At 41.1% G+C, this 26,090-nt stretch overlaps 1 protein-coding gene and 1 non-coding gene across 15 annotated transcripts in view; one reads left to right on the top strand and one right to left on the bottom strand.

Moving 5' to 3' along the window:
* BPTF (bromodomain PHD finger transcription factor) overlaps positions 1-26,090 on the top strand; it is a 145,667-nt gene that overhangs the window by 109,360 nt on the left and 10,217 nt on the right. For 8 of the 14 annotated variants that reach the window (XM_049637626.1, XM_049637632.1, XM_049637625.1 and 5 more), the window contains 9 exons: positions 4,639-4,856; positions 7,715-7,937; positions 8,616-9,532; positions 11,125-11,207; positions 11,521-11,746; positions 18,280-18,620; positions 21,481-21,654; positions 22,403-22,595; positions 23,430-23,514. In XM_049637626.1, coding sequence (XP_049493583.1) covers positions 4,639-4,856; positions 7,715-7,937; positions 8,616-9,532; positions 11,125-11,207; positions 11,521-11,746; positions 18,280-18,620; positions 21,481-21,654; positions 22,403-22,595; positions 23,430-23,514 — 2,460 coding nt within the window. The remainder of the gene's footprint in view (positions 1-4,638; positions 4,857-7,714; positions 7,938-8,615; positions 9,533-11,124; positions 11,208-11,520; positions 11,747-18,279; positions 18,621-21,480; positions 21,655-22,402; positions 22,596-23,429; positions 23,515-26,090) is intronic. The other 6 variants (XM_049637630.1, XM_049637634.1, XM_049637637.1 and 3 more) reach the window with 4 other exon arrangements.
* On the bottom strand, positions 16,689-16,761 carry TRNAK-CUU (transfer RNA lysine (anticodon CUU)). Its single transcript has one exon. It is a non-coding gene; the product is annotated as a tRNA-Lys (tRNA).

The raw sequence follows: 26,090 nt of genomic DNA, 5'->3' as shown, positions 1-26,090 counted from the left end.
GGCAATTAAAATACATTGGAGGACAAAACAGACCAAAACCCATATTCTTAAGTCTTTAAAAAAAAATTTTTTTTAACGTTTATTCATTTTTGAGAGAGAGAGAGAGAGAGCGCATGTGTGAGCAGGGGAGGGGGCAGAGAGAGGAAGACACAGAATCCAAATCCAAAAGCAAGCTCCAGGCTCTGAGCTGTTAGCACAGAGCCCGACGCAGGACTCGAACTCACGAACTGCAAGATCGTGACCTGAGTTGAAGTTGGACACTTAACCGACTGAGCCACCCCAGTATATTCTTAAGTCTTAATCAGCATTTAGAAAAATATATAAAACAAGTCTTGAAAGAAAACAGGAGGAAGTAAAATAAAATACAAGTAATAATTAGGAAACAGAAAAGGGCAAGGTGCCTGGCTGGCTCATTTGGTAGAGCATGCGACTCTTGACCTGGGGTTTGTGAGTTCAAGTCCCACTTTGGGTGTAGAGATTAATAAAATCTTTAAAGAAAGAAGAAGGAGAAAAGAAAATGGAAAAGGGCACATGTTATTAAAATAAACCATTCTTTTGCAAGTCTAATCTTAAGAAAGGGGAACAAAATGCTGGTTTACAGAATTAGGAATGAGAAAAAGTGCTATAAAAATAGAATGAATTTTTTTTAATCAAGTAGAATTATCCTTCTAATAAGACTGTGGAGAGGGGTACCTGGGTGGCTCAGTCGGTTAAGCATCTGACTCTTGATTTCAGCTCAGGTCATGATCTCCTGGTCCGTGGGTTTAAGCCCACATATTGGGCTCTGTGCTGACAGCACAAAGCCTGCTTGAAATTCTCTCCCTCTCTCTGTGCTCCTCCCCTACTCGTGCTGTCTCTTTCTCTCTCACACTAAATAAACTTAAAAAAAAAAAAAACAAAGACCTTGGAGAATTTTCACTATCCATATTCAGGAACTAAATATGTTTGAATAATGAAGCAGAAGTGTATACTAGGCTTATAAATTTCAAGTCTCGATGACTCATCTCAAGGAAAGAAATCTGCAAAGTTGCTAGAGGATTTCCTACAAAAAAGAATTCTAGACCCTGGTTTTATGGTAAAATTCTTTGAAGTGATTAGGAAGCAATTTCTTTCTTATAAGAAGTAGTTACAGGGAATAGGGGGCAGAAAAGATTAAATCTTTTCCGTTCAGTTTGCAATTTTAGCACAGTTCTAAAATGAAATAAAAAGTATTGTTTTGTTTTTGTTTTTAAATTTTATTTATTTATTTGGGGTGGGGGGGAGATGGAGGGAGAGAGAGAGTCCCAAGCATGCCCCGCATTGCCAGTGTAGAGCCCGATGTGGGGCTTGAACTCACAAACTGGGAGGTCATGCATGACCTGAGCTGAAATCGAGAGATGCGTAACCAACTGAGCCACCCACGTGCCCTTGTTTTGTTTTTTTTGAAGTCAATTTTCTAAAGCCTAAACAGGACTTACCCCAGAAAAGAAAGTATGATTCATTATTTCACTTAATGCTGCAGCAACAATTGGTAAAATTCAGTATCTGTTATTGTTCAAAACTAGCTGTCAGGTAACTAAAGGGAACAGTAAAACTAATGTAAAGGAGAAAAAGAATTATAGATGACAAATGATAAGAAACTTACAAAACAAAAAATTGAGTGATCGCAAGATGTACAGAGCCTTTTGTTCCCTTTTGCCTTTTGTTCCCTTTTGCCTTCTGTAGCTTCAGTGACGTGTTTGACTTGCATATGTGAGTCCGTAAACCCATAATTGCACATGAGTGTGTCTTGTGTGTCGAGGAAAAGCCAGATGGCCAGTGGGTCTGGTGAGGCCCAGTGGAGACGAGGAGGAATTCTAGGAGTCGTGGCCAGAGAGGTGGAGGAGGGGTGGATGTGTGTAGCGTACCTCTGATTGTGGTCCGATCCGATCGATCGGCTTATCCTGTTCCTCCCACCACGCTAGCCTTTCCCAAAATGGAATCCACAGACTCCCTGGATGTAATACAATTTTTAAAATTAAAAAAAAAAAAAAAATGTTTATTTTTGGGAGACAGAGAGACAGAGTACCAGCAGGGGAGGGGCAGAGAGAGAGAGAGAGAGAGAGAGACACAGAATCCGAAACAGGCTCCAGGCTCAGAGTTGTCAGCACAGAGCCCGACATAGGCCTCAAACTCCCGAAGCGTGGGATCATGACCTGGGCTGAAGTTGGATGCTTAACCGACTGAGCCACCCAGGCGCCCTATAACAATTTTTTAATATTTGAATTTGCATTTTGGTGATTATCTCAAAACAAATTAACATGTACATGTTGTTGGGTTGATGAGGGGTGGGAGGGAGGGGAAAGTGGGTGATGGGCATTGAGGAGAGCACCTGTTGGGATGAGCACTGGGTGTTTTATGGGAAACCAATTTGACAATAAATTTCATATTAAAAACAAACCAACCATGTACGTGTTAGGGATCATCTGAATGACCATCGTATGATCGTTACCAACCCTTTAATCCATTTGTGTTTATGATAACATCATATCAGTACCAGGGGAATCAAGTAAAGTAATTTTTCATGCATTGTTCCTCAAACTGCAGTACAGGGACATAATGTGGGATCCAGAACTCAAATTAAAGCACTTGACTTCACATGATGTACTTTGTTTTTTGGTTCATGTTAATAAATGGGAGAGAATAATGGAGAAAAGTTTTAGAAGAAAGCGTAATGATGGAAAACATACGGTGCTGGTTGTTAGAACATATGATACATGACCAGGATCAGCACTGGTCACCAAAGGAAACTAAACCAATAGAATCACTTAAAGAGGCATTATATGTGAGAATTTGCAGTGTGATAAAATTGTCATTTTGAATCAAGAAAGAAAGACAGTACTTATAGTAAATGTTCCTAGAATAATCAGTTTATATTTTTGTGGGGGAGGGGGCTGGCTAGAGGTCTGCCAACATATATCGTAACTAAGCACTTACTTGGGAGGATAGATCTGATTAGAGAATGCAGGAAAATTTTAAAAGCAATAATTAAAGCTACAATAAAGAAAACAGACACACACAACTTTGTTAAAAAGAAACAAAAGGCAGAATGCAAAGTAGGAAAAATAGGGGTACTGGGGTGGCTCAGTCGGTTAAGCGTCCAACTTCGGCTCAGGTCATGATCTCACGGTTCATGGGTTCGAGCCCTGCGTCGGGCTCTGTGCTGTTGGCTCAGAGCCTGGAGCCAGCTTCGGATTCTGTGTCTCCCTCTCTCTCTCTGCCCCTCCCCTGCTTGCCCACTCTCACTCTCTCAAAATAAATAAACATTAAAAATTTTTTTTAAAAAGTAGGAAAAATATAGTTATAATTTATATCTTTAATCTCTAAAAATCGACTATAAATAAGTAGGAACCGTAGAGAAATGAGAAGGAGTGTGGAGATAGAGCTCACAAATGAAGCATCATGACTTGACAGGGATTTAAATGCTGACCCTCTATGGTAATTGAAGAAATTCAGATACCATGATACTGTCAGACCGTTTCTGGTTGCTGGAATATTGTACTTTACCGATAGTACATAGGGTTGCCAGGGGTCCAGTGAAATAGAATCTCAGTAATGGTGAGAGTGTGAGTTGGGATAACCTATCTAAAATTCAGTTAGGTACTGTGTTCCTACTAGAAACGCAGTAATACTGAGAGGAGTTTATTTTAAGGAAAGAACTAGAAGTGCATAAAAATTTATGAACAGGGATTTTACCGTAGCATTATTTATTAAAAGATAAAGGGGAAGGTATTTTGAATAACAGAAGACATTCAGTGTTATACATAGGCAAGAATCTTAAACACCATTCGTTAAAAGAAATACATACAGAAATACCTATGTATTCACCTATGGAACAAAAGACAGAAAGTGAATGTAAAACATCATAAGTGTGATGTGATTCACTAATTAATAATGAATTAGGACATTATAAATGTAAAATTAGCTGCCAGATCATTACTCTTAGCAACTGTTCCACGGCAGGGGGCAGCAGATTCCACCTGTCTTTTCCTCCAGTTTCAGCAAGTTAAATGAGAATTAAAGTTTTTAGAAGACTGTTGAGCCATCCTAATTAAAATTCATTCATCCAGTAGATGTTTATTAAGCAATGAACTATGGATCCATTCTTTGAATGTTTTGCCCTAATATTAAGGATATAGTGATCTTGACCCCGTGGTTCTCCCAAACTGGTGAAAAGCTGTAGGAAGAGCTCGTTCATAAACGAGTGGTTGGTTCAGAATAGTCCTGTTATGTTGAAAAGTCATATGAAGTCACCATATATTAGATTGTCATCTTATTTTAAATATTCCTCAGGAAAGGCAGCCTTATAAAATGGCTTATTAGATACATATTTCTTCCTTCAGTCTTCCCTCTTGTCATTTTAGCTTTGGCCTCCCAGGAAGAATATTGTTTTTTCAGTCTCCTGCAGATAGCAGGAACTGGGGAATGGCTGTGTGAGCTGAGCGAGAGTAGCTTCACTGGCAACCAGGTGGGACTGTGGGCATGGATATATGTCTGAGCACATCCTTGGGCTGACGGCATCACATTAAGTCTTTTCGAAAACTGAGAAGAGTGCCTTCACCTGACGCGTTGACTGCCTGGGGGCATATAAGCATTCATAACGTTTTGCTGTTTGTGTAGGAGCCCCTCAGCAAGTGGTGACCCAGATCATTAGAGGGCAACCCGTTTCCACCGCGATCTCTACCCCTAATGCAGTTTCCTCAGCACCGGGACAGAAAGGATTAACTTCGGGAACATCCAGTGCAAATCTGCAGCCTTCACCCTCCCCGGCCCCTCGTCCCCAACAGGGACAGGTGAAGCTCACCATGGCTCAACTCACTCAGTTAACACAGGGCCACGTAAGTAATGGCATTTCATGGTAACTCTCTTTTTCCAGTTTTCATTTGTAATTCCACTTAGTTAACTCTAGAGGTGATCCGTTTTATTCTTGCAGTAAGTTTAAAAACAGGTACTTATTCTCAAAAAATTAAAATGTACTTTTTAAAGAAATGGCTGCTTTGTAGAGTCAAAAATACTTCTTAAAGGCGAGATATAATCAGTTTCAGTCATCTAGAGCCCTTAGACTGTGAGCTGAAACAGCCAGATGGATAATCCTCTTAAGTACCAAAACGTTATTAGTTGACCAATTTCCATTGGAAAAATAAGACTTGAGTACATCAGCTGCTTCCTTGCAAGATTCAACTGTTCTCAGTTCTTCTAGTACTTAATCAGTAGGTTGAATGCAGTTCCTTTAAAAATCAAGGAGATTTTCTTATGGAAACTGACAGGCTGATTTTTTAAAAATTTAAAATGGAAGTGCAAAGGAGAAGGAATAGTTACAATACTGTTGACGAACAGGAGGCTTTGCCCTGTATGATGACCTGATATCAAAATATTTATGATAATGCCTCACACATTAGTACAGAAAGGTGCAGACAACTAGGACAGATAGATGAATAGCGCAGCAGAGAATGCAAAAAGTGACCCATGCCTATGTGAACACTTGTTCCATGATAGAGATGTCATTACAAACCATTGAGAAAGGAACAGACTTTCCAGTAAATGGTGCTGGGACAATTGAGTTTATATGGAAAACTGTGAAACTGGGCCACTACCTCACTTCCAAACTCCTTTCCAGGAGGATAAAAGTCCTACCTGTGAAAGGTAAGAGTATAATACTTTCAGAAGATTAGAGAGAAGAACACCTTCATAACCTTGGGATGGGAAAGAAAGGCTTTCTTACTTACACACAAAAAGCACTAACCATAAAGGAAAAGATTTATAAATTCAACTCCACTAAAAATAAGAACTTCAGTTCATCAGACATTATAAAAAGTAACACAAACACAGACTGTTATCCAAAACACATGAAGAATTACTAAAAATAAGGCAAAAGAGCAAAAGCTCAGTAAAAAAAAAAAAAAAGTTGGGGGCATACAAACTTGATGAGGAGAGAAGAAATCGAAATGTCCAAAGTCAAAAAAACTACTGAACTCTATTGGTAACGAGGGAAATGGATATGAGAACCGTGTACATAAGAGGTTGGTATAAATTAAAATGTTGGTCAAGATGAAGAGCTGGCAAAGACGTGAAACAAAATACACTTCCATGTGCAACCGCGGTAGTATAAATTGGTTTAGCCGTTTGGACGACTCCAGGCGTGACCTGGCAAAGTTGAGGATATGCATACCTCTGGTCTGGGAGTTCTCCTGTATTCCCTAACGAAGTTCTTGTTCACGTGAGCACCAGGATAATGAACATGAGTCTTCATAGCAGCACATGGTTCACCAGAGTAGAAAAGTAAGAACAGCCCAAAAGTCTATCTACTGTCAGTTCAATAAATTGTGTTGTAGTCCTACAGTAATGAAAATGAAAAGCCGTGGCCACACAGAACCACATTGTTGAGCTGAGGGAGCAAGTATGAAACTTACATTATGATTCCATTTGCACAAAATTCAGAAACGGGCAAAACCAGCTGTGCTGTATAGGGATACAGGGCTGCTGCATTGTCCGTCGAGAGAAGCTTCATTCCCGTCATGTTTTTCACGGATGGCATTCGTGAAGTTGTGAACCTGTAACCCCAGAAAGGTCTGTATGTAAGCAGTCGCACTATGAAGAAGTGTGATGTTACCGTAGCAGTGAGAACAGTGGTTACCTCCAGAGGAAAGGAAGGGAACGCAGATCAGAGCAGATCTCAGCAGGGACTTCTTGGATACTGGCGACGATGACCTGAGTGCTGATTTTATAGATGTTTACTTTATAATTATTTTTTAAACTATACTTGGTGTTTTATGCATTTTTGAACGTGCAAGAGTAAACAGGGGACTCATGAGTAAAGTATATGTGCATTAGTATATGAACTTGGTGGCGTCAGCCTGGGCTGTTGAGAATTTCGGGTGGGTTGTTTTACTTTGATTTCTAACTCTCCGCCATGTCCCTAGTAGTTAATTTTCCTGGATTAACAAGTCCTGGACAGAAGTGGCAGTACATACAGAGTTCTTAGTTCCTGGTCCCCATTTTGGTAACTACCTGGGCATTAGCGACCCTCACGACTTGTCGAAACCCTAAGCTTTTTCTCCTTCAGTGCACACAGACACACACCATGGGTAATCTGGTACATACTGAAAAAGTGAAACCAGGAGACCTGGGTTCCTCATTTTTTTCTCACCTTTAAGTTCATCTCTAGCTTTGGGCAAGTGACTTGAACTTTCTAACCTTGAGTTTCTTAATTGGTGATAAGATTGTAGTAATATTTTCTCTCCCTACTCCACGAAGTCACAAGTCCATTGTGAGAATCCAGCGAGACAGTATATACAAAGATGCTTTGAAAATTACAAAAGAATACGAATATAAGAAGGTTTAAAATCAGAATTTTGTGGAGACATTCGTCATTCACTTCAGTGCCCTGATTTTGTAGATAGTAGGGAAATTTGGATCTGGAGGAGTAGTGTTACTTGTAGACAGATACCTGGCTGTCCATTTGGAGAGCTTGGACTGGAACTCTGGGTCATTAGTTCATATTTTCTCCATTAAACAACATCAGTCTTTCCAAATAAATATTCTGACTTCAGCTTATCTGAATTCCTTTCGATGCCGTTCTCTAGACCTTCAGATACGTAGTTTCATTACGTTAAAAGGCTCTTTCCAACGTAAAAGTGGTATACTTAAAGGCTGACGCTTTGAACACCGTTTACCTGTTGCCCTTTGTTCTCCACAGGGCGGCAATCAAGGTTTGACGGTAGTGATTCAAGGACAAGGTCAAACGACTGGACAGCTGCAGCTGATACCTCAAGGGGTGACTATACTTCCGGGCCCAGGACAGCAGCTGATGCAAGCTGCCATGCCGAACGGTACTGTCCAGCGGTTCCTCTTCACACCTTTGGCCACAACAGCCACAGCGGCCAGCAGCACCACCACCACCGTTTCCACTACGGCAGCAGGTAGAACTTGGGGTTATCAGAAGTGCCGCTTGTCGCTGCACAAGTTGCTGGGCTAGTAGAGGGAAAGGAGGCCCGGTGTTTATCTTTGGGAAGATCATGCCTGAAGCCAGTGAGCTTAAGAGCCGTCCGGTCCACCTCACAACATCTCTTGTTCCTACAGGTTCCCTGTCACCTCCGTCACCCCGTAAAAAATACAGAAAATTGGGGCGGGGGGTCAAAAACAGTGGGTATCATGGTAACTGTGCCCACACTTGCTTCTTGCCCAGCCTTGTGGGCACCACTGGAGTCATGGTGCCTCGGGGGCACCAATGGATTACGCAGGTAATGTCGGGGAAGGTTGATGTATCCAGCTCATGGCCCGCGCTTAGCTGCAGGTCCAGAACCACTGTGTTAGCCTCCCACTGCCGGCTGCCCTCACCACGCCCCAGGAAAACAATGAGGGTTTAACGTCAGCCTGTCCCAGAAGTCCTGGCCGATTTCTAGAGACAGGGCCTGGCTCCCCGGTTAGGAGAGTCCTAACTCAGATGTGTCTCTGGAGTGTCTCTGGAATGTCTAAGGTGTCGGTCTTCTATACTGAACTTCAGAATTCGCACCTTTAGGCAATCCCTTGCAGATTCTTCTTTAACCAAGGTTCTGTGTCGTAGAGTCATAGAAACATTTGGTCTTTCTTTTTCACAGGTACAGGTGAACAAAGACAGAGTAAATTATCACCCCCGACACAGGTGCCACAAGCCAAAACCTTGCCACCAGCTCAGTCATCAAGTGTGAGTCCTCCAGAAGCCCAGCCACAGACTGCTCAGCCTTCAGCTCAGCCCCAGCCCCAAACCCAGCCCCCGTCCCCAGCTCAGCCTGAAGTGCAGACTCAGCCTGAAGCTCAGACCCCAACAACCGTTGCATCCCATGTCCCTTCTGAAGCACAACCCGCCCAAGCACAGTCATCCAAACCCCAAGCCGCAGTACAGTGTCAGCCTCAAAGTAATGTCCAAGGACAGTCTCCTGCTCGCGTCCAAAGTCCACCACAGACTCGAATACGTCCATCGACTCCATCCCAAGTGTCTCCCGGACAGCAATCCCAGGTTCAGACTACAACCTCACAACCGATTCCAATTCAACCACATACATCTCTTCAGACACCTTCCCAGGGCCAGCCACAATCACAACCCCAGGTACAGTCTCCGACTCAAACTCTTTCATCAGGACAGACGTTAAACCAAGTTACTGTTTCATCCCCATGCCGTCCTCAGCTACAGATACAGCAGCCGCAGCCCCAAGTCATTGCTGTGCCCCAGCTGCAACCACAAGTCCAGGTTCTCTCTCAGATCCAGTCGCAGGTTGTGGCTCAGATACAGGCTCAGCAAGGTGGTGTGCCCCAGCAAATCAAACTCCAGTTACCTATTCAAATTCAGCAAAGCAGTCCTGTGCAGACTCACCACATTCAGAATGTGGTTACAGTGCAGGCAGCCAGTGTGCAAGAGCAGTTGCAAAGGGTTCAGCAACTCAGGGATCAGCAGCAAAAGAAGAAGCAGCAGCAGATAGAAATTAAGCGGGAACACACTCTCCAAGCTTCTAATCAAAGTGAAATCATTCAGAAACAGGTAAAGTTATTAAGTAAAAGCAGCATGTTCAGTAGCTTGAATGATTGTGCTGTGCAGTAGACCTAGTGTTGGTTGTGTCAGGTTTCCTACAGGAGGCAAAAGTCATTGACGGTTCTATTTAGAAAGCAGCACTGGATTGACGAAAAAATACTGAATGACTGCCATGGCTTGGAACTCTCCTTGGATGTGACAATCAGTGCTTATTAGAAAAACTGCCTGTGCTGGGGGAGAACTAAGATGGGAAGGATGGAGTTAGGAGTTTCCGCACCATTGATCTAGGACTTGAAGGTCAACTAAGCTTACAGCCGCTCAGGCATCAGGAGCGCTCTGAAGTTATTTGCAGTCGTCACTCCTTAGTTTGCGTGAGGGACACATTACAGACCATTGAAACTCATTTGCGTTTCTAACCACACCTTTGTTAGAGGTGGGAGATTCTTCTGTTCCATAGCTCAAATAAAAAGTGGCATCCTACAATAGCGTCTTAGTGAAGTAAGGCAATTTAGAGGAGTTGGCATTGCTCTACTTAAAATGAAGTCACGTGTACAAGATCCTGAAGCATTGCTGAGGGAAACTTTCTTTGCGTCAACAGCGTGCACCACTCAGCATTAGTCAGGAGGTTGAGTGTGGCTTTCCAGTGTTCCCAAGTCATGAGACCTGCGTTCAGTTCCTGGGTCTCCCATTCACAGTCCACGACACTGTCCTCTCTGCCCTGAGCTCCGTATCCTCCTTAATACTCCCTCTCTTGACAGCCACGTGAGATTATTGTAACGATTAAATGAGGTCATGTGTATAGAAACACTTTGCATTTTATTTTTTATTGGGATATGTTTGACATACAGCAGCGTATACATTTAAGGTGTACAACACGTTGATTTGGTACGCGGATATTTGGACCATGAGTGCCATTGTAGCAGCAGTCAGCACCTCTGTCACGCCGTATGAGCGACGTTCCTTTGCAGTGGTTGGATGAATTGAGACCTTGTCTCCTAGCACGTTTGATGATTCTAATGCAACGTCGTTAGAAGTACTTTTTAAACAACAAAGGGATTTTAAAGGCGTGTGGTAATAGTCTTATAAATCGATGTCCTATGTATGTTCAAATGCATTATCACCCAGCGTTTAGTACCGTGTAGTCTGTAAACTTAGAATTACTACGATATCTGTCTTTATCCTAATCTCTGTGCAAAGTGGGACGGGGAGGAGAAATTAATACCTAGGAAGAGAGCATAATGGTAACAAAAATGGCTGTTGCAGAGTGATAGCTGGGTTAAAATTACAGCTTCTATTCCTTTTTTCGTGTCAAACAAGTGAGTTAATTTTTTCATGCCTCAGAATCTCATTTATAAGATTATCCCTTTCGGTGTTGTTACGAGGAATAATTGAGGTAATGTCAGGTGCTTACGTAGCACAGTGCCCAGTACACGGTAAGCACTCAGGCCATATTGCAGCTCTAATTCTGTTTATGTTCTGACATAAAACTCTTACGGTTTTCTTTGGAAAACATACATGTGCTCAGATTTCTGCTGTTAATCTGTATACCAACATGTAGTCATTATAAAATATGCACTTTGGGATTTTGTTCTGTCCTGAAGGTGGTGATGAAGCATAATGCTGTAATAGAACATTTAAAGCAGAAAAAGACCATGACTCCAGCTGAAAGAGAAGAGAATCAAAGGTAGGAAGACATGTTTATAACCCAGCAACACAGGGTCTCATTGTACGTCGGCCTTTCCTCTTTAGCATGTACACGGACAGGACGTCTGAGTTTAAGTTTTTTTGTTGGTTTGTTTTGGTTTTTTATCTTGCCTGAAGTTCATTAAAGGTGGATACTTGGCAATACTGGGTGCTCGAAACTGGTCTGAATCACTCTTTGAAGCTTTCCGGTCACAGAAAGTTTGTGTATCAACCGTAGAGACATAGAAAAATGATGTCTTGAGCTTTTCAGAATGACATGCCCAGCATTACATGGATTGTGTATTTCTCTCCAGAATGATTGTCTGTAACCAGGTGATGAAGTATATTTTGGATAAGATAGATAAAGAAGAAAAACAGGCAGCAAAAAAACGGAAGCGCGAAGAGAGTGTGGAACAGAAACGTAGCAAGCAGAATGCCACCAAGCTCTCCGCGCTGCTCTTCAAACACAAAGAACAACTCAAAGCGGAAATACTAAAAAAGAGAGCGCTCCTGGACAAAGACCTACAAATTCAAGTGCAGGTAAGAAGGGATTTCCTTTCCTTCCATGGCCAGTGTTTAGCATGTCATTATATTCTTTTTTTTTTTTTTCCCTTGCCTCTTTGGTTACGCTTTACATTTCAGCTAGTTTCTAGAACTTAACATTTTTGTGCATAAACTAAAAGCAGTGGGACACATGTCTTTTCAAACACGACAGAGCTTTTATATCTGAAGGCATCTAGGAATCTCTCAAGTAACCACTCTAAGGTCAGTCTATTGATTTAAAGAAAAACATTTTGAGCACCTCCTTGGGGATAGCGTTTATTCTCTATGACATAGTCTCGCCAAAAGTTATCAGAAGCCAAGTTTCATGAGAAAGGTAGACCAAGAACTACAAAACAATGTCGGAAGAATGAAAAATAAAGAGTGCCCATTAGATAAGCGGCATCTGGGTGGCTTAGTCAGTTAAGCATCCAACAATGGGTTTTGGCTCGGGTCGTGATCCCATGGTTCATGGGTTCAAGCCCCACATTGGGCTCTGCGCTGATAGTGTGGAACCTGTTTGGGATTCTCTCTCTCTCTCTCTCTCTCTCTCTCTCTCTCTCTCTCTCAAAATAAATAAATAAATAAACAAACAAACAAACAAACTTAAAAAAAAAAAAAGGAGAAGAAGAAGAGCACCCGTTAAATAAGACCCCATATTTTCTTGTCTTGTAACTGATCCTGTAGGCATTGCTAACCCTCTGCTTGCTTGGGGGGGTTATTTAAAAATGAAAGAAGACATCTATTCATGCATATTTGAACAGCTTCTTAGAAGTAGGCTATCTAAAGCATACCTAAATGTGCCTTGTATATTTTAAAAAGATGAGAAGTACTTTTTTTTTTAAATTGATCAGCCCAGCAACCAATGGTTCCACAACTCTGAGACATTAAGAGACCTTCCCACTAAAGTCAAAAACCAGGTGACAGTGCCGAAAACCACCATTATTATTTATTACCTCCGGAAATTTCTAGATAGTGTATTAAGTCAAGAAAAAAAAGAAGGTAAAATGTTTATTGTATATGATACAATATTATATTATATTATATTATATTATATTATATTGTATTATATTGTATATATAACATCATAATGTATAATATTATATCAACAGCCCCACCCTAAATTTTATGAGAGGATTCAGTGAGGTAGTCAGTCACTCACTAGATAAATGTCGAGACTACAACCGTTGTCAAAGGGCAATAAACAAAAGCCAATTCTTAGTAGCAAATATTCCCTCTCACCTTAAATTAAGGCACATCTCATAGCAGGGGCACCCGGGTGGCTCAGTCGGTTAAGCGTCCAACTTCGGCTCAGGTCATGATCTTGCAGTTCATAGGTTTGAGCCCTACATCGGGCTCTGTGCCAACAGCTCAGAGCCTGGAGCCTGCTTCAGATTCTGTGTCTCCCTTCCTCTCTGCCCCTCCCCTTCTCACTCTCTGTCTCTCTCTCTCTCTCTCTCTCTCTCTCTCTCAAAAATAAATAAACATTTAAAAAAATTTTTTTGTGTGTGAGATGCATTTCAGGGCCCCTGGGTGACTCAGTTGGTTAAGCATCCGACTCTTGGTTTCAGCTCAGATCATGATCTCACGGTTTGTGAGTTCGAGCTGCATTGGGCTCCATTCTGTCAGTGTGGAGCCTGCTTGGGATTCTGTCTCTCTCTTTCTCTCTGATTCTCTCTCACTTGTGCGTGCTCTCTCTCTCAAAATAAATGAGTAAGTTTTAAGTTTTAAGTAGGGAGGGTTTTTTTTTTAAAGATACGTTTCAGATCAAAAATTTTAATGTAAAAAAGGAAACCACAAAAATAATAGAAGAAAACAGGCCTGTCATCTTTGTAATCTTGGAGTGGGGAAAACCACTCTCACGCATTACAGATCTCAAATGCTTTAAAGGAAAAAGATTTGAAGACAGAAAAAAAATTTTTTGTTGGAATAAAGAAAATACAATGAACAATATTGAAAAACAGATAGCAAACGAAAAAAACATTTTATGATATTTATGACAGAATTAGTATTTCTAAAATTTAAAGAGCTCTTTAAGTCAGTAAGAAAAAGGAGAACATAAAAACAGAAAAAGATGAACATTAGTTAACTAGATGAGGGGAAATCCTGTCACTGCAATGTATACTGTAAATATATCTTATAGTTTTATCAGGGATACCTCAATAAAGCAGAAATTAAAACAAAGAAACACTCTAATAATGTGTGAGACACACAATTTTCAAATTAAAAAATGCCAAACACCAATAAATGTACAAAAAGATAGTCAACCTAAATACCAAGGAATGAAATGAAAAGACTGTCGTTTTAGAGAAAATATGTATTTCTAGAGAACATTGCATCAGTGTATGAAAATTCTTTAAAATGTGGATATTCTGATCCATAATTTCACTTCTAGAAATTCTTCTAAGAAACAATTAGGCAAGATCTGTAAGCAAGGACATAATTAATGTTAATAATAATAATAATAATAATAATAATAATAATAAAAGTTTGGAATCATCCTGAAATCCACATAGTAATCGGATTTCTCAACAGAAGGACTTTAGGCCCTTTCCATAGGTCAGTTTTTTTTACACACTGTAAGAACCCAAGCATTTACTAAATGATAGTATCACCTTCAACCCAAAAAATGACCTTGCCCCTCCACCTACATTCTCAAATACTCTCTAGAGGTACCTCAGTTGGGAACCACTGGATTCAATGCATTTGGGTGTCCACACAATGGGCTGCCATTTTAACAAAATGGTGACTGCAGAATTGGTACTTTTTGTCTTTAATTCCTTGGGGAAAATTCTCCATGAGAAAAGTTTGAGTGAAAAATTCAGCTTGCGGAATAGGATATAAATGTGACTTATCCATTCAATTCATGCAGCTGGTATTTAACATCTAATGTGTGTCATATGCTATTCCTACTCCATCTTCTGCACAGAATGGGGATTTATTTATCATCTGTATTCTTTACATATAAATAAATAAATTGGACGTGTACAGTCAGATGTCTTTGAAAACAATTAGCTTGGCCAACAAATGAAAATAATCTAAGTCAGGGATTCTGGGTGGCTCAGTCAGTTGGGCGTCCAACTCTTGATTTTGGCTCAGGTTATGATCTCACAGTTCGTGAGTTTCACCCTGTCTCAGGCTCCACTCTCTATCCCTCTCTCTGTGCCCCTCCCCCATTCGTGTTCTCTCTCTCTCTCTCTCTCTCTCTCTCTCTCTCAAAAATAAGTAAACATTAAAACATTCTGTAAGTTGGGGCACCTGGGTGGCTCAGTCAGTTAAGCATCCGACTTTGGCTCTGGTCATGATCTCATGATCCATGAGTTCGAGCCCTGCGTCACGCTCTGTGCTGACAGCTCAGAGCCTGGAGCCTCCTTTGGATTCTGTCTCTCTCTCTCTCTCTCTCTCTCTCTCTCTCTCTCTCTCTCTCTCTGTTCCTCCCCCACTTGCACTCTTTTTCTCTCTCAAAAATAAACAAACATTAAAAAAATTTAAAGTCATTGCACCCCCCAGAGATGACTGTTGTTAAATAATTTCAGAATATAACTTACATTATTTTTAATGTATGTATCCATATGTAAACTCAGTTTATACCAAAACAGAATCACACTAGAGACAACACATACGGAATATGTCTCTACTCATTACAGTGTGCAGCCATTTAAAAAACAGCGCTTCTGTAAATATCCTATTATACAGGATGGTGTTCTTAACCGTATATTACATAATCTTTATTATACTTAAAAAAATTTTTGTTAATGTTTATTCATTTTTGAGAGACACAAAGAGACAGAGCGCAAGTGGAGGTGGGGCAGAGAGAGAGAGGGAGACGCAGAATCCGAAGCAGGCTCCAGGCTCTGAGCTGCCAGCACAGAGCTCAATGCGGGGCTCGAACCCATGAATCATGGGGTCGTGACCTGAGCTGAAGTCAGATGCTTAACCAACTGAGCCACCCAGGCGCCCTGTTTATATCTTTATTCTTGTATGATTTCTGCTTGTCTGTCTTTTTTGTTAAATAGGCTGTTTTTTAGAGTTTGAAATTTACAGAAAAATTATGCAGGAAAGTTCTTGTGTACTCACTCCCCTTCAAAACACACACACACACACACACACACACACACACACACACACACACGTTTATTATTAACATCTTGTATCAGTGTGGCCATTTGTTACAGTTGATGAGCCAGGTGGTACATTGCTATTAACTAAAGTCCACGGTTTACATTGTTTCACTCTTTGTGTTACACAGTCCTGGGAGTTTGACAAATGTGTAATGTCAAACCCAAGTTACAGACAGAATAGTTCCACTGCCCTAAAAATGTCCTGTGTTCCACCTTTTTATCTTTCCTCCAACCCTCTCTGCTTCTCTTATTGATAAAGTAATTTCTTACCATTTCTTAATAGAAATTAAACCTTCATTTAGCTCTTTGAACATCTCAAACCTACATATTATGAAGTTTTTGGTCAAATTGTTCTATAAAATTGATTTCATTTGGAATTAATTCAGATTCAGTTATTGACTTTGCCTTTTTTCACATCACATGTTTTCATTTGATTTGCATTTGGCATTTAAGTGAGAGGAGTTCTGTTTCCTCCCTGGAAGCCCAGTGTAAGAGCAGCCAGACCCACATCAAGCAGGGAGCCTGTTCTCGTGACCCCACCCCCACCCCCCCCCATGCAGCATGTTGAGTCCCTTTCTCCCTGCAGAGACCGGTTGTTGTTGGGCCACCTCCTCCTACCTCTGAACCTGGAGTCCACTGGGCCTGCAGGTTTAGCCCCATTCAGTATTGTGTTTCCATTTCATAGAGACATTTATTTTACTCGAACATGGCTCTGTCTTTTCGATTTTTCTCTGTCTTATAGTTTACTGTCATTGGTGTGTTCTTGAAGGGGGGTCGAGCGTATACCCAACGTACCATCTGTGGGTTTTTTAAGTGATCTCTGCCTAATGTGAGGTTTGAACTCATGACCCTGAGATCAAGAGTCTCATGCTCTACCAAATGAGCCAGCCAGGCACCCCACCCCATCAAACCACCTTGATCATCTTGATTTTACTAAAATCCATTTCGCTACGTTATAAACGCATCATATTAATTAGGAAAATGACACTCAAGGTTTCGACCTTTTACATTGAGAAGGGCTGCTGAATAGTCACGCAGCTTACCTTCTCACTTACCGGACCATCTAGATGCTAAATAGAGAAAATAAGATTCATTAAACCAGGACCGTTCAGGTTTATTTGTTAGAATTTTTGTGATGTTTACAGGGCGCCTGGCTGGCTCAGTCATTGGAACATGCGACTTTTGATCCCAGGGTCATAAGTTCGAGCCGCATGTTGGGTGTAGAAATTACTGTAAAAATTTTTTTTATTGTGATCTTCAAAAGATCTTACCATGCTTAACAGTTGGTTAAGCATCTGACTCTCGATTTCAGCTCAGGTCATGATCTCATAGTTGATGAGTTCGAGCCGCACATCAGGCTCTGTGCTGACAGCATGGAGCCTGCTTCGGATTCTCTCTCTCCCTGTCTCTCTGCCCTTCCCCTGCTCGTGCTCTCTATCTCAAAATAAATAATAAACAAATTTAAAAAAATAAAAGCTTGGTCATAGCAGTGATTGATTTACACCAGGTTTGTTCATGGATGCCAATGCCAATGGCCTTTTCTAGAGAAATAATCATCATTTCTAAGAATAAGTTGTGGCACTAGGTAACACGTGTATCTGTAAAGTATTTCACGTGAAGAGAAGTAAGGGTTTTACTTTATATCAGAGTGTGTGTTGATAAGATAGCTCTTCCTGCGTTTTTAAATTCTAGACCTAGGAGCCTAATAAATTAGACAAATCTGTGTCTCATTCAACTTGTGGCTGGTCAGGCCAAATTTTAAGAATCGTGTTCAGTTTATAAGGACACAGACGGGGGCGCCTGGATGGCTCAGTTGAGCGTCCGACTTCGGCTCAGGTCACGATCTCACGGTCTGTGAGTTCGAACCCCGCGTCGGGCTCTGTGCCGACAGCTCGGAGCCCGGAGCCTGTTTCGGATTCTGTGTCTCCCTCTCTGACCCTCCCCCGTTCACGCCCTGTCTCTCCCTGTCTCAAAAAAATAAATAAACGTTGAAAAGAAATTTTTATAAGGATACAGACGGTGAGCCGCCAGAAGAAAGCAGCTAGCTAGTGGGTGAAGACACTTGTAACCCCATTCTGAGCAACAACAGAAATAACCAGGGCACAAAAAGAGCAAGCCCGGGGCACGTTGTTTTCAGCAACTGGATCATCTTTCTGCAGGTGTCCTTTGAAGATACTGGCAGATCTCGAGTCGTTCCGTAATCTTCACTTTATACTTCTCGTTGTTTTGACTGGGTTCAGGGTATAGTGAGGATGACACTCAAATTACAGACCCCCTCACACGAGGCTGACCTCAGAGCCACTCCAACAAGGGGAGGGGAGGTGAGAAGAGAGGTAACGCAGAGTCCTCTGGCCGAGTCCGACATGAACGTGAGTTCGATGACAGCTTTGTATTGTCTTTAATTGACAACAGGAAGAGCTCAAGAGAGACCTGAGGATTAAGAAAGAAAAAGACATGGTGCAGGCCACAGCGGTAGCGGCTCCCTCCCCCGCAGCGCCGCCTGCGCCTCCGGCCCCTCCGCCGTCACCCCCGCCTCCGCCTCCCCCACAGCACACGGGCCCCCTGGCCACGGCCACGGCCACGGCCACGGCCACGGCCACGCTGCCTGCCGCTTCCCAGAAGAGGAAGCGAGAAGAGGAAAGAGACTCGAGCTCCAAGTCCAAGAAGAAGAAAATGATCTCTACTACCTCAAAGGAAACTAAGAAGGACACAAAGCTTTACTGTATCTGTAAAACGCCTTACGATGAATCGAAGTGAGTACATCCTTTTTGAGCTTTCGTTTATTTTCTTAAAAGCTTAGCTGTTAAAGTGAAGTTGTGTTAAAGTTGTGAAGAAAAGGAGTGTATTGGTAGCCGTGTCAATGAAAGTAGCTGGAAGCAGGGACAATAATGTTTTCTCCGTGGTCTTGCATCTGATGTTCTTAAACATGACACTGGAAAAGTAAAACTTCTGTATTTTACGTGTTCATGATCCATGTTTGTTCTTCATCATATTCTTTTCTGTCAAAAACAAGCTTTCTGTTGCTCTTTTGCTTTCTCCTCTTCTCTCTGGATTAACTCCAAACCGATCAGTAATGCTGTCGGGAGAAGGAGGTGTGTTATTATCGCTGCCCAAAGTTGAGAGCATCCTTTCTGGAATCTGTTCACAACCTTATGATGACATCACATCTTAGAGACTATCTGAATATGAACGGTGTACAAGGTTTCAAGTTCGAGTAGTTTTGGTTTTTTATTGTTTAATTTTAAGCAATTCTGTGGTTTTTGTATTGGGATACTGAAACTTAATATTATTTTTGTCAAAGTTCCCACTTTCTTCCTGGGGACAAAAGCCAGAAAAATACTAGGAGTGTTTTCACTCGGTCCTTAATAATGACCCTCAAAAATGTGACAATAAGCATGGCAGCTGGAAGCTTTTTTTGACTGTTGTGACTTGTATTTGATGATATAGATACAAGATTTTAGAAACACTAATCCATTAATGCAGTTTCATTTGTTATCCTTATCATTCAACCCATTGTCCAGCTTTCCTTTTGAGCATTTAAACGTAGGCCAGCTTTTTAAAGCCAAGATTAACTACGATATTTTTTGCAGGACCAAAATGTTTGATCATGCTAAAAATATATGATTCTTTAGAAGTAGCAATGCTGAATATCTACCTTAAGTGGATGCCTAACCAATTTACAGAATAAAATTGTGATCTCTTCAGTGAGGTTTTAAGTTACAACATTGGAGCTGCCTTAGTGCTTGCTATTTAAAATTATAACGTGCAAGTTCTAGGTCACACCGTTTTGTTGGTAGATTTAGCTATGTGGTGAATTAGACACGTCAGCTTAGGCATCTTCCCTTTTCATTGTCTCTCTTGGAAATTATATATAATGTGAAAGGTGGAGCCCTATTAACTGATTTTTCCCCCTTAGTTCTAATATAAGTTGCCTCCCTTTAAGCAAAATAATAATGATTTACAGAATAAAGCAGAACATGATTTACTTTCTTTACACAAAGATCTGTGTATGGAACTTAACTTAAGTAATTAGACAAACGTGGCTTATTTAAAATATTCACATCACAGAAATTCATTTCACACACCATCATTTTTGTCATACTTCAGTTGCGTGAAGTATGTGCTCCTTCTACTGAGATTGCCTCGTTATTTTGTGGATAGTTCATATTTTTAGTTGGGTGTTATTAAAATATCAGTATACCAGGTTCATTCACTCCCTGTTCTAGTTGGGATGAGTTGCTGTGTTTTAGGAGTATTTTATAATCTCTTGTACCAAACTAGGTTGGTTTGGGGAGCCAGTGAGAATGCCTAAAACTTGAAATTCAAGTCCTGAGCTTACTTCCAGAACACATAGCCCACCATCTCGTGAAGGCAACATACAAAACACCTGGAAGGCCCAACCCCCACCTGTGGCAGCAAAAATCCTGGAGGAGTCTTAATTCAAAAGAAAAAAATTAATGGGAGTAGGATGAACTACACAACCATACGCTACTCCTTTACGTTCGTTTGGAAGGTTAGTTTGAAGTTTGAGGACTGCTTCGTTGCTCCCGGGGAATCCGCCAAGAAATACTTTGGCAGAACCGTGTCAGCAAGGCCGGTCCGGGTCCTTATGATTCACGCGAATTCCTGCTATGATTTTTACATGGCGTTCCTACACAGCTCCTGTCAACGCTTTTAAATGCACTCTGTGTTTACCACAGAGATGCTTTTCATTCGTTCCATCCTTTGGGGCCTTCTGTTACACAAGCCCGGAGGCCTGACTGAATGCCATTCCCCTCAGTCACACACTCCGACACCCCCACCGTGCCAAGTACTGTGGAACCTCTTGCTGTTTGGATACCTATCCTGTATCACTGTCCACGCCGGGTACCCCCTGTTTTGAATCGAAGCAGTTCCTTACCAGTTAGTTAACCTGGTCACTCTCCACACTGTCACATACGTTACATTAACTGAAAAACTGGCCCACGTCATAATCTGTTACCATTGGGTTAAATTCCAGTGTTTCTTGAGAAGACTTAGTAGAAAGTGAGTCACTACATGTACCTTTCTTAGTTGTCTTCTTCATGCCATATTTTGACCATGTATCTTTTGCACCTGGCTGACCTGCATGTTCCTCGTAGTGTAACTTCTACTTGGTGTTTGCGCTTTGCTTCGTTTTCAAATTTAAATCGTGAGATACATTTTCAAACCTATCTAAGAAATAGCCCTGAATTTGAAATGGCTTCTGTGGCATAGGTTTGACAGATGTAAGTCTTTGATTCTTCGGCTTTGGTTTTTGTGCCTGTTACAGTTTTACACACATTCATTAAGAGGGAGACATTACCATCAGTGTGTTGTTTATTTTTTCCAATTCCAGTATGTTTATAAAGACCCATATTTCACCAAACAGTGTATTTGTTGAAATTGATGTGAGTGATTTTATGTTTCCACACTTGATACAGTGTCAGATGCTGTAGTTTGCCAGGGGTAGAATGGTTGGATTCAGGATGTTTAGCTGACTCATTGCAGAAAGTTATCCTGTAAGAAAGTGAATCAGGACAGGGAAGACAGGTTTAAGTATCATGCAGCTCAAAATGACAATTACATTGTCATTTTCATTGTGAATACTTTTAGGTTCTATATTGGCTGTGATCTTTGTACTAACTGGTATCATGGAGAATGTGTTGGCATCACAGAAAAGGAGGCTAAGAAAATGGATGTGTACATCTGTAATGATTGTAAACGGGCACAAGAGGGCAGCAGTGAGGAATTGTACTGTATCTGCAGAACACCTTATGATGAGTCACAGTGAGTTCTGATAAGAGCATCATATTTAATAATTTAGGAAGCCAAATTGCTCTGACTGGTTACTTATTTATTTTAATAAAAAGCAAGGTATTTTTCTGCATATATTATACACTTACATTACAAATTCCTTTCCGGTTTTTTTTCTCTTTTTCTCTCTTTACCTCCCCTTCAAAATTTGTGTTGCTTCATAGCGAATGTTTGAGATGCATTGGGAAAAAATACGGTTTAATGGTAGACTTGATTCTTCAATATGTAACAGAAACGAATGAGATGAAAACAGCCTGCCTTGTTTGGATTTTATCAGTGTTTGAAATGGTGCATTATTGTAGGTTAGAAAAAAACACTAATTTGGGTAAAAGCTCTGAGACTCTGTTATTAGCTTACAGGATTTTGAGCTCCCAGTTGGGTGGCCAGTATCAGCTTCCCATTTGATACGGTACTAGTTGAAAGATTTTCGGCTTTATTTTGTTTTGAGCTTTAAAGTCAATCAAATGCTTTACGTTTTTCTTCATATTCTCCAATATTACACAGCGTTCTTAATAAGCTTTTAGTGCTTTGTTAACATCAGAAGTACTAAATTAACACATTTGAATGTCAATCTTCAGAAGTATTAAAACAATTGTGATACTAAAACTATTTTATACCCAGAGTTAGAGTCTTTTCAGGTGCATGTTTTACTTTTTAAGGTAGATGTAAGTAATGTGATCCCATCTGTTTTGAACTCACATTTCCATTTCGGATCTTGCAGATTTTATATTGGCTGTGATCGGTGTCAGAACTGGTACCATGGGCGCTGCGTGGGCATCTTGCAGAGTGAGGCAGAGCTCATTGACGAGTATGTCTGTCCACAGTGCCAGTCCACCGAGGATGCCATGACAGTGCTCACGCCGCTAACGGAGAAAGATTACGAGGGCTTGAAAAGGGTGCTGCGTTCTTTACAGGTAAGAAGACGCCGTGTGTGCGTTGTCTGCCGCTGAAATCAGCCAGCGTTGACTCTGGAGCCATTTCTGGGGTTTGAACCTTCCAGTCTCAGAATCTGTGATCGTTTACTGACCTCCAGCCAGTCTAGTGAGGTACTCCAGACTTCAGTCCTTCACATGCCGATATCACGAGCAGGTTAACCGTATCCACACATTAGCTCGAATGGTGTCTACCTGACACTCGTATTTAAAACGACTCACTTTTTTAACCTGAATGTAATTTTTAAAGAAAAGTTTTCCTCACTGCCATAGATTGAAAAACAGTTCGATTCGATTCTAGCGAGGGGGCACCTGGCTGGCTCAGTTGAAAGAGCATACGACTCTTGACCTTGGGGTTGTGTGTTCGAGCCCTGCATTAGGTGTAGAGATTACTTAAGAATAAAATCTTAAGAAAAAAAGAACTAAAAAGAGAACAGTGGTCTCAGTATGGGGGTGAAGTTATTTATTAGCGTGTCTGACACCTCATTCGTCCGCAATGGTGACTGTTCCACCCCAGTTTTACAGGTAGCAGGTTGTCATGTAGGAATGAGAGGACAGACTTCTTGTCTTCTAAGCTAGTGCCCCAGCCCCACAGTGGAGGTCCTCAGACCAACCCTTTGAGAACCGTTAATACAGAGTATGCTCACCCGAGATGATTTGTAAGTAGGGCAGAACTCTACTCACGTTTACATTATAAATAATCTCATCTATCAGGTTGAAAACTGACTTTTGGGGCTTAAGGGTTGATTGATAAAGCAATTCAAATGGGAAACTTCAATGACCTGACAATAATGATGTTCTCTCCTCCCATCACAGGCCCATAAGATGGCCTGGCCTTTCCTTGAGCCAGTGGATCCTAATGACGCACCAGATTATTACGGTGTGATTAAGGAACCTATGGGTAGGTACTTGAGTTGAATATGGAGTTTTTTCAGAAGTCTCCGCAGATATCTGTCACGCGTGATGCGTCGTGACGATACGTTGAGCAAGGCTGGTGGAAGAATAAATTGGTGTGGTAACTTGTGGGATGTACTAGGAGTGTGTGTTAAGTTTAAATCTGCATTCCCTTGGACCCAGCAATTTCATTTATTAGGATTTGCGTGGGCACAAGTATGTTGATCACCACAGTACCGTTGTCAATCCCAGAAATACCAGAAATGACATCAGTGGCCGTCATAGAGGAAAAGCTGAATCAGTGGTACAGAAGCAGAGCATCCTACAGCCCATATAAAAGATGAGTGAAATCAGTGAGCGAGTCAGGGTCTGAGTCTCTTACCGCTCCCTGTTACCTCTTCCTCATCTTTTCCTGAAGGAAAGCAAATTTGATGGGCCTGCGGTAGAGATCCAAGAGCATACATCCTCATTTCCCAGGAAAATAAATGGTAACAAGTAACAGTCACAAGTGATCGTATTGAGACGAACAGCCTCAGGTGGTTACATTCAAAGTAGTTTATCTGCAGATGAAATTATAAAAATTAAAATGTACGTCAAAGCTTCCAAAATTGCCAGAGAGAAAAGCAGCTCCAGCTGACCATCTTCTAAATGAGAAGGATTTTATTGTATATTTTCAAGTTGCTAAGAGAATTATCTGAGCAGTTCTCATCACGAGGGGAAAAAAAAAAAAACTTTTTTACTATATGCGGTTGGTGATAGATGTTAATTAAACTTACTGGGCAATCACTTTGCAGTACCTACGTATAATCAGATAATTATGTTGTACACCGAAAACTGATACAGCGTCATATGTCGGTTGTATTTCAGTTTCAAGAAACGGGAAGGGTTTGTGTTTGATGACTGGTTCAAAGAGGGGAAACCCTGAAGGGGAGGTAGGCGTGAGGGCTTAGCTAAAACGGTCTGAAAAGGCAGCTAAACGGTCTGGTGTTGAAGGTAGAAGACGCTACTCCCTGTGCATATTTTACATCTCTGTAATCTCTTTTGAGAAATATCTAGGGATATTTATTTAGATGATAGATAACTCTGCTTTTTTTTAAGTTATATTTTTGAGAGAGAGCGACAGAGCACACACATGCAGGAGCAGGGGAGGGGCAGAGAGAGAGAGGTGGAGAGAGAGAGACAGAGAGAGAATCCCAAGCAGGCTCCCGCACTGTCAGCGCAGAGCCTGACATGGGGCTCAAACCCACAAACTGTGAAATCATGACCTGAGCTGAAATCAAGAGTCGGACGCTTCACCGACTGAGCCACCCAGGCGCTCTGATAATTCTCCTTCTTAACATAACACAATTACAAGAAAACTAGGAAATAAACAAAGTAGGAAAAGATAGAACGCACCTGGATCTTTTCCTCACTGAATCCCATTTTGGAGTGCATGCATGTGCATGTGTGTGTATGTGTGAAAATTGAGATCATATCATCTTGTTTGAGGGGCGCCTGGCTGGCTCGGTAGGGGAAGCATGCGCCTTTGATCTCAGGGTCATGAGTTTAAGCCCCACGTTGGGTGCAGAGATTACTAAAAAAAAATTAAAACTTAAAAATAAGTAAATAAATAAATATTGTCCTCTGTTTGACAAACACGTCACTGTGCCGTTAATCTTCAATAACATGATTTCGAGGACTTTCTGCAGTCTGTGAATTGAATATACTTTAACTTATTTAACCAAAATTCTTTTCTTAAAGAGCTGGATTGTTTTCTGGGTTTTTTTTTCCCCCCTTCATCTTTATTAACCATCAAGATAAACATTCTCTTGTGATTCGGTATATACATGGAGATAATATAGATCTCCAAGACATATACTCTTGAAAGAAAAATAAAAGTTACAGAAAAATACCTAGGTTTTAAGCAACAAACAATTATATACTTTGTAAGGGCACATAAGTGTGTTTAGAAATGCATAAACATGTCTGCGAAGATACAGGCTAAATTGAAAATAGCTTGGGGCGCCTGGGTGGCTTAGTCGGTTAAGCGTCCGACTTCAGCTCAGGTCATGATCTCGCGGTTCGTGAGTTCAAGCCCCGCGTCGGGCTCTGTGCTGACAGCTCGGAGCCTGGAGCCTGATTCGGATTCTGTGTCTCCCTCTCCCTCTCTCTGCCCCTCCCCCACTCATACTCAGTCTCTCTCTGTCCCTGTCAAAAATAAATAAACATTAAAAAAAATTTTTAAGTAAAGTAATTAATTAAAAATAGTTTATTTTCAGAGAAGGAGGGAACCAATAAGATCAGCAGCTCTAATAAATTTTTTTAAACAGAAATAGGGTTATATGAATGAATCCTGTTTTATAACATACTTTATAAATTTATCAGTACCTTTTTCACATGAGCTATAGTATAGACCTACATCATTTTTCATTGTATGCAATTAAGATACTGTATTTAATCACCTCTCTATTAATGGGGTCTTCAGTGGTGTGCAGTTTTTGCTGTTATAAACAACACTTCTGTGAATATCTTCTTTCATGCATTTGCCTGCACTTGTTTGTTTTCTGAGGAGAAATTCCTAGAATTAGCATTTCTGGGTCAAAT

Source organism: Panthera uncia, chromosome E1 (assembly GCF_023721935.1).
Source record: "Panthera uncia isolate 11264 chromosome E1, Puncia_PCG_1.0, whole genome shotgun sequence".
Lineage (NCBI taxonomy): Eukaryota > Metazoa > Chordata > Mammalia > Carnivora > Felidae > Panthera > Panthera uncia.
Note: the sequence above shows the minus strand (reverse complement) of the source record. Positions and strands in the feature narration are given on the sequence as shown.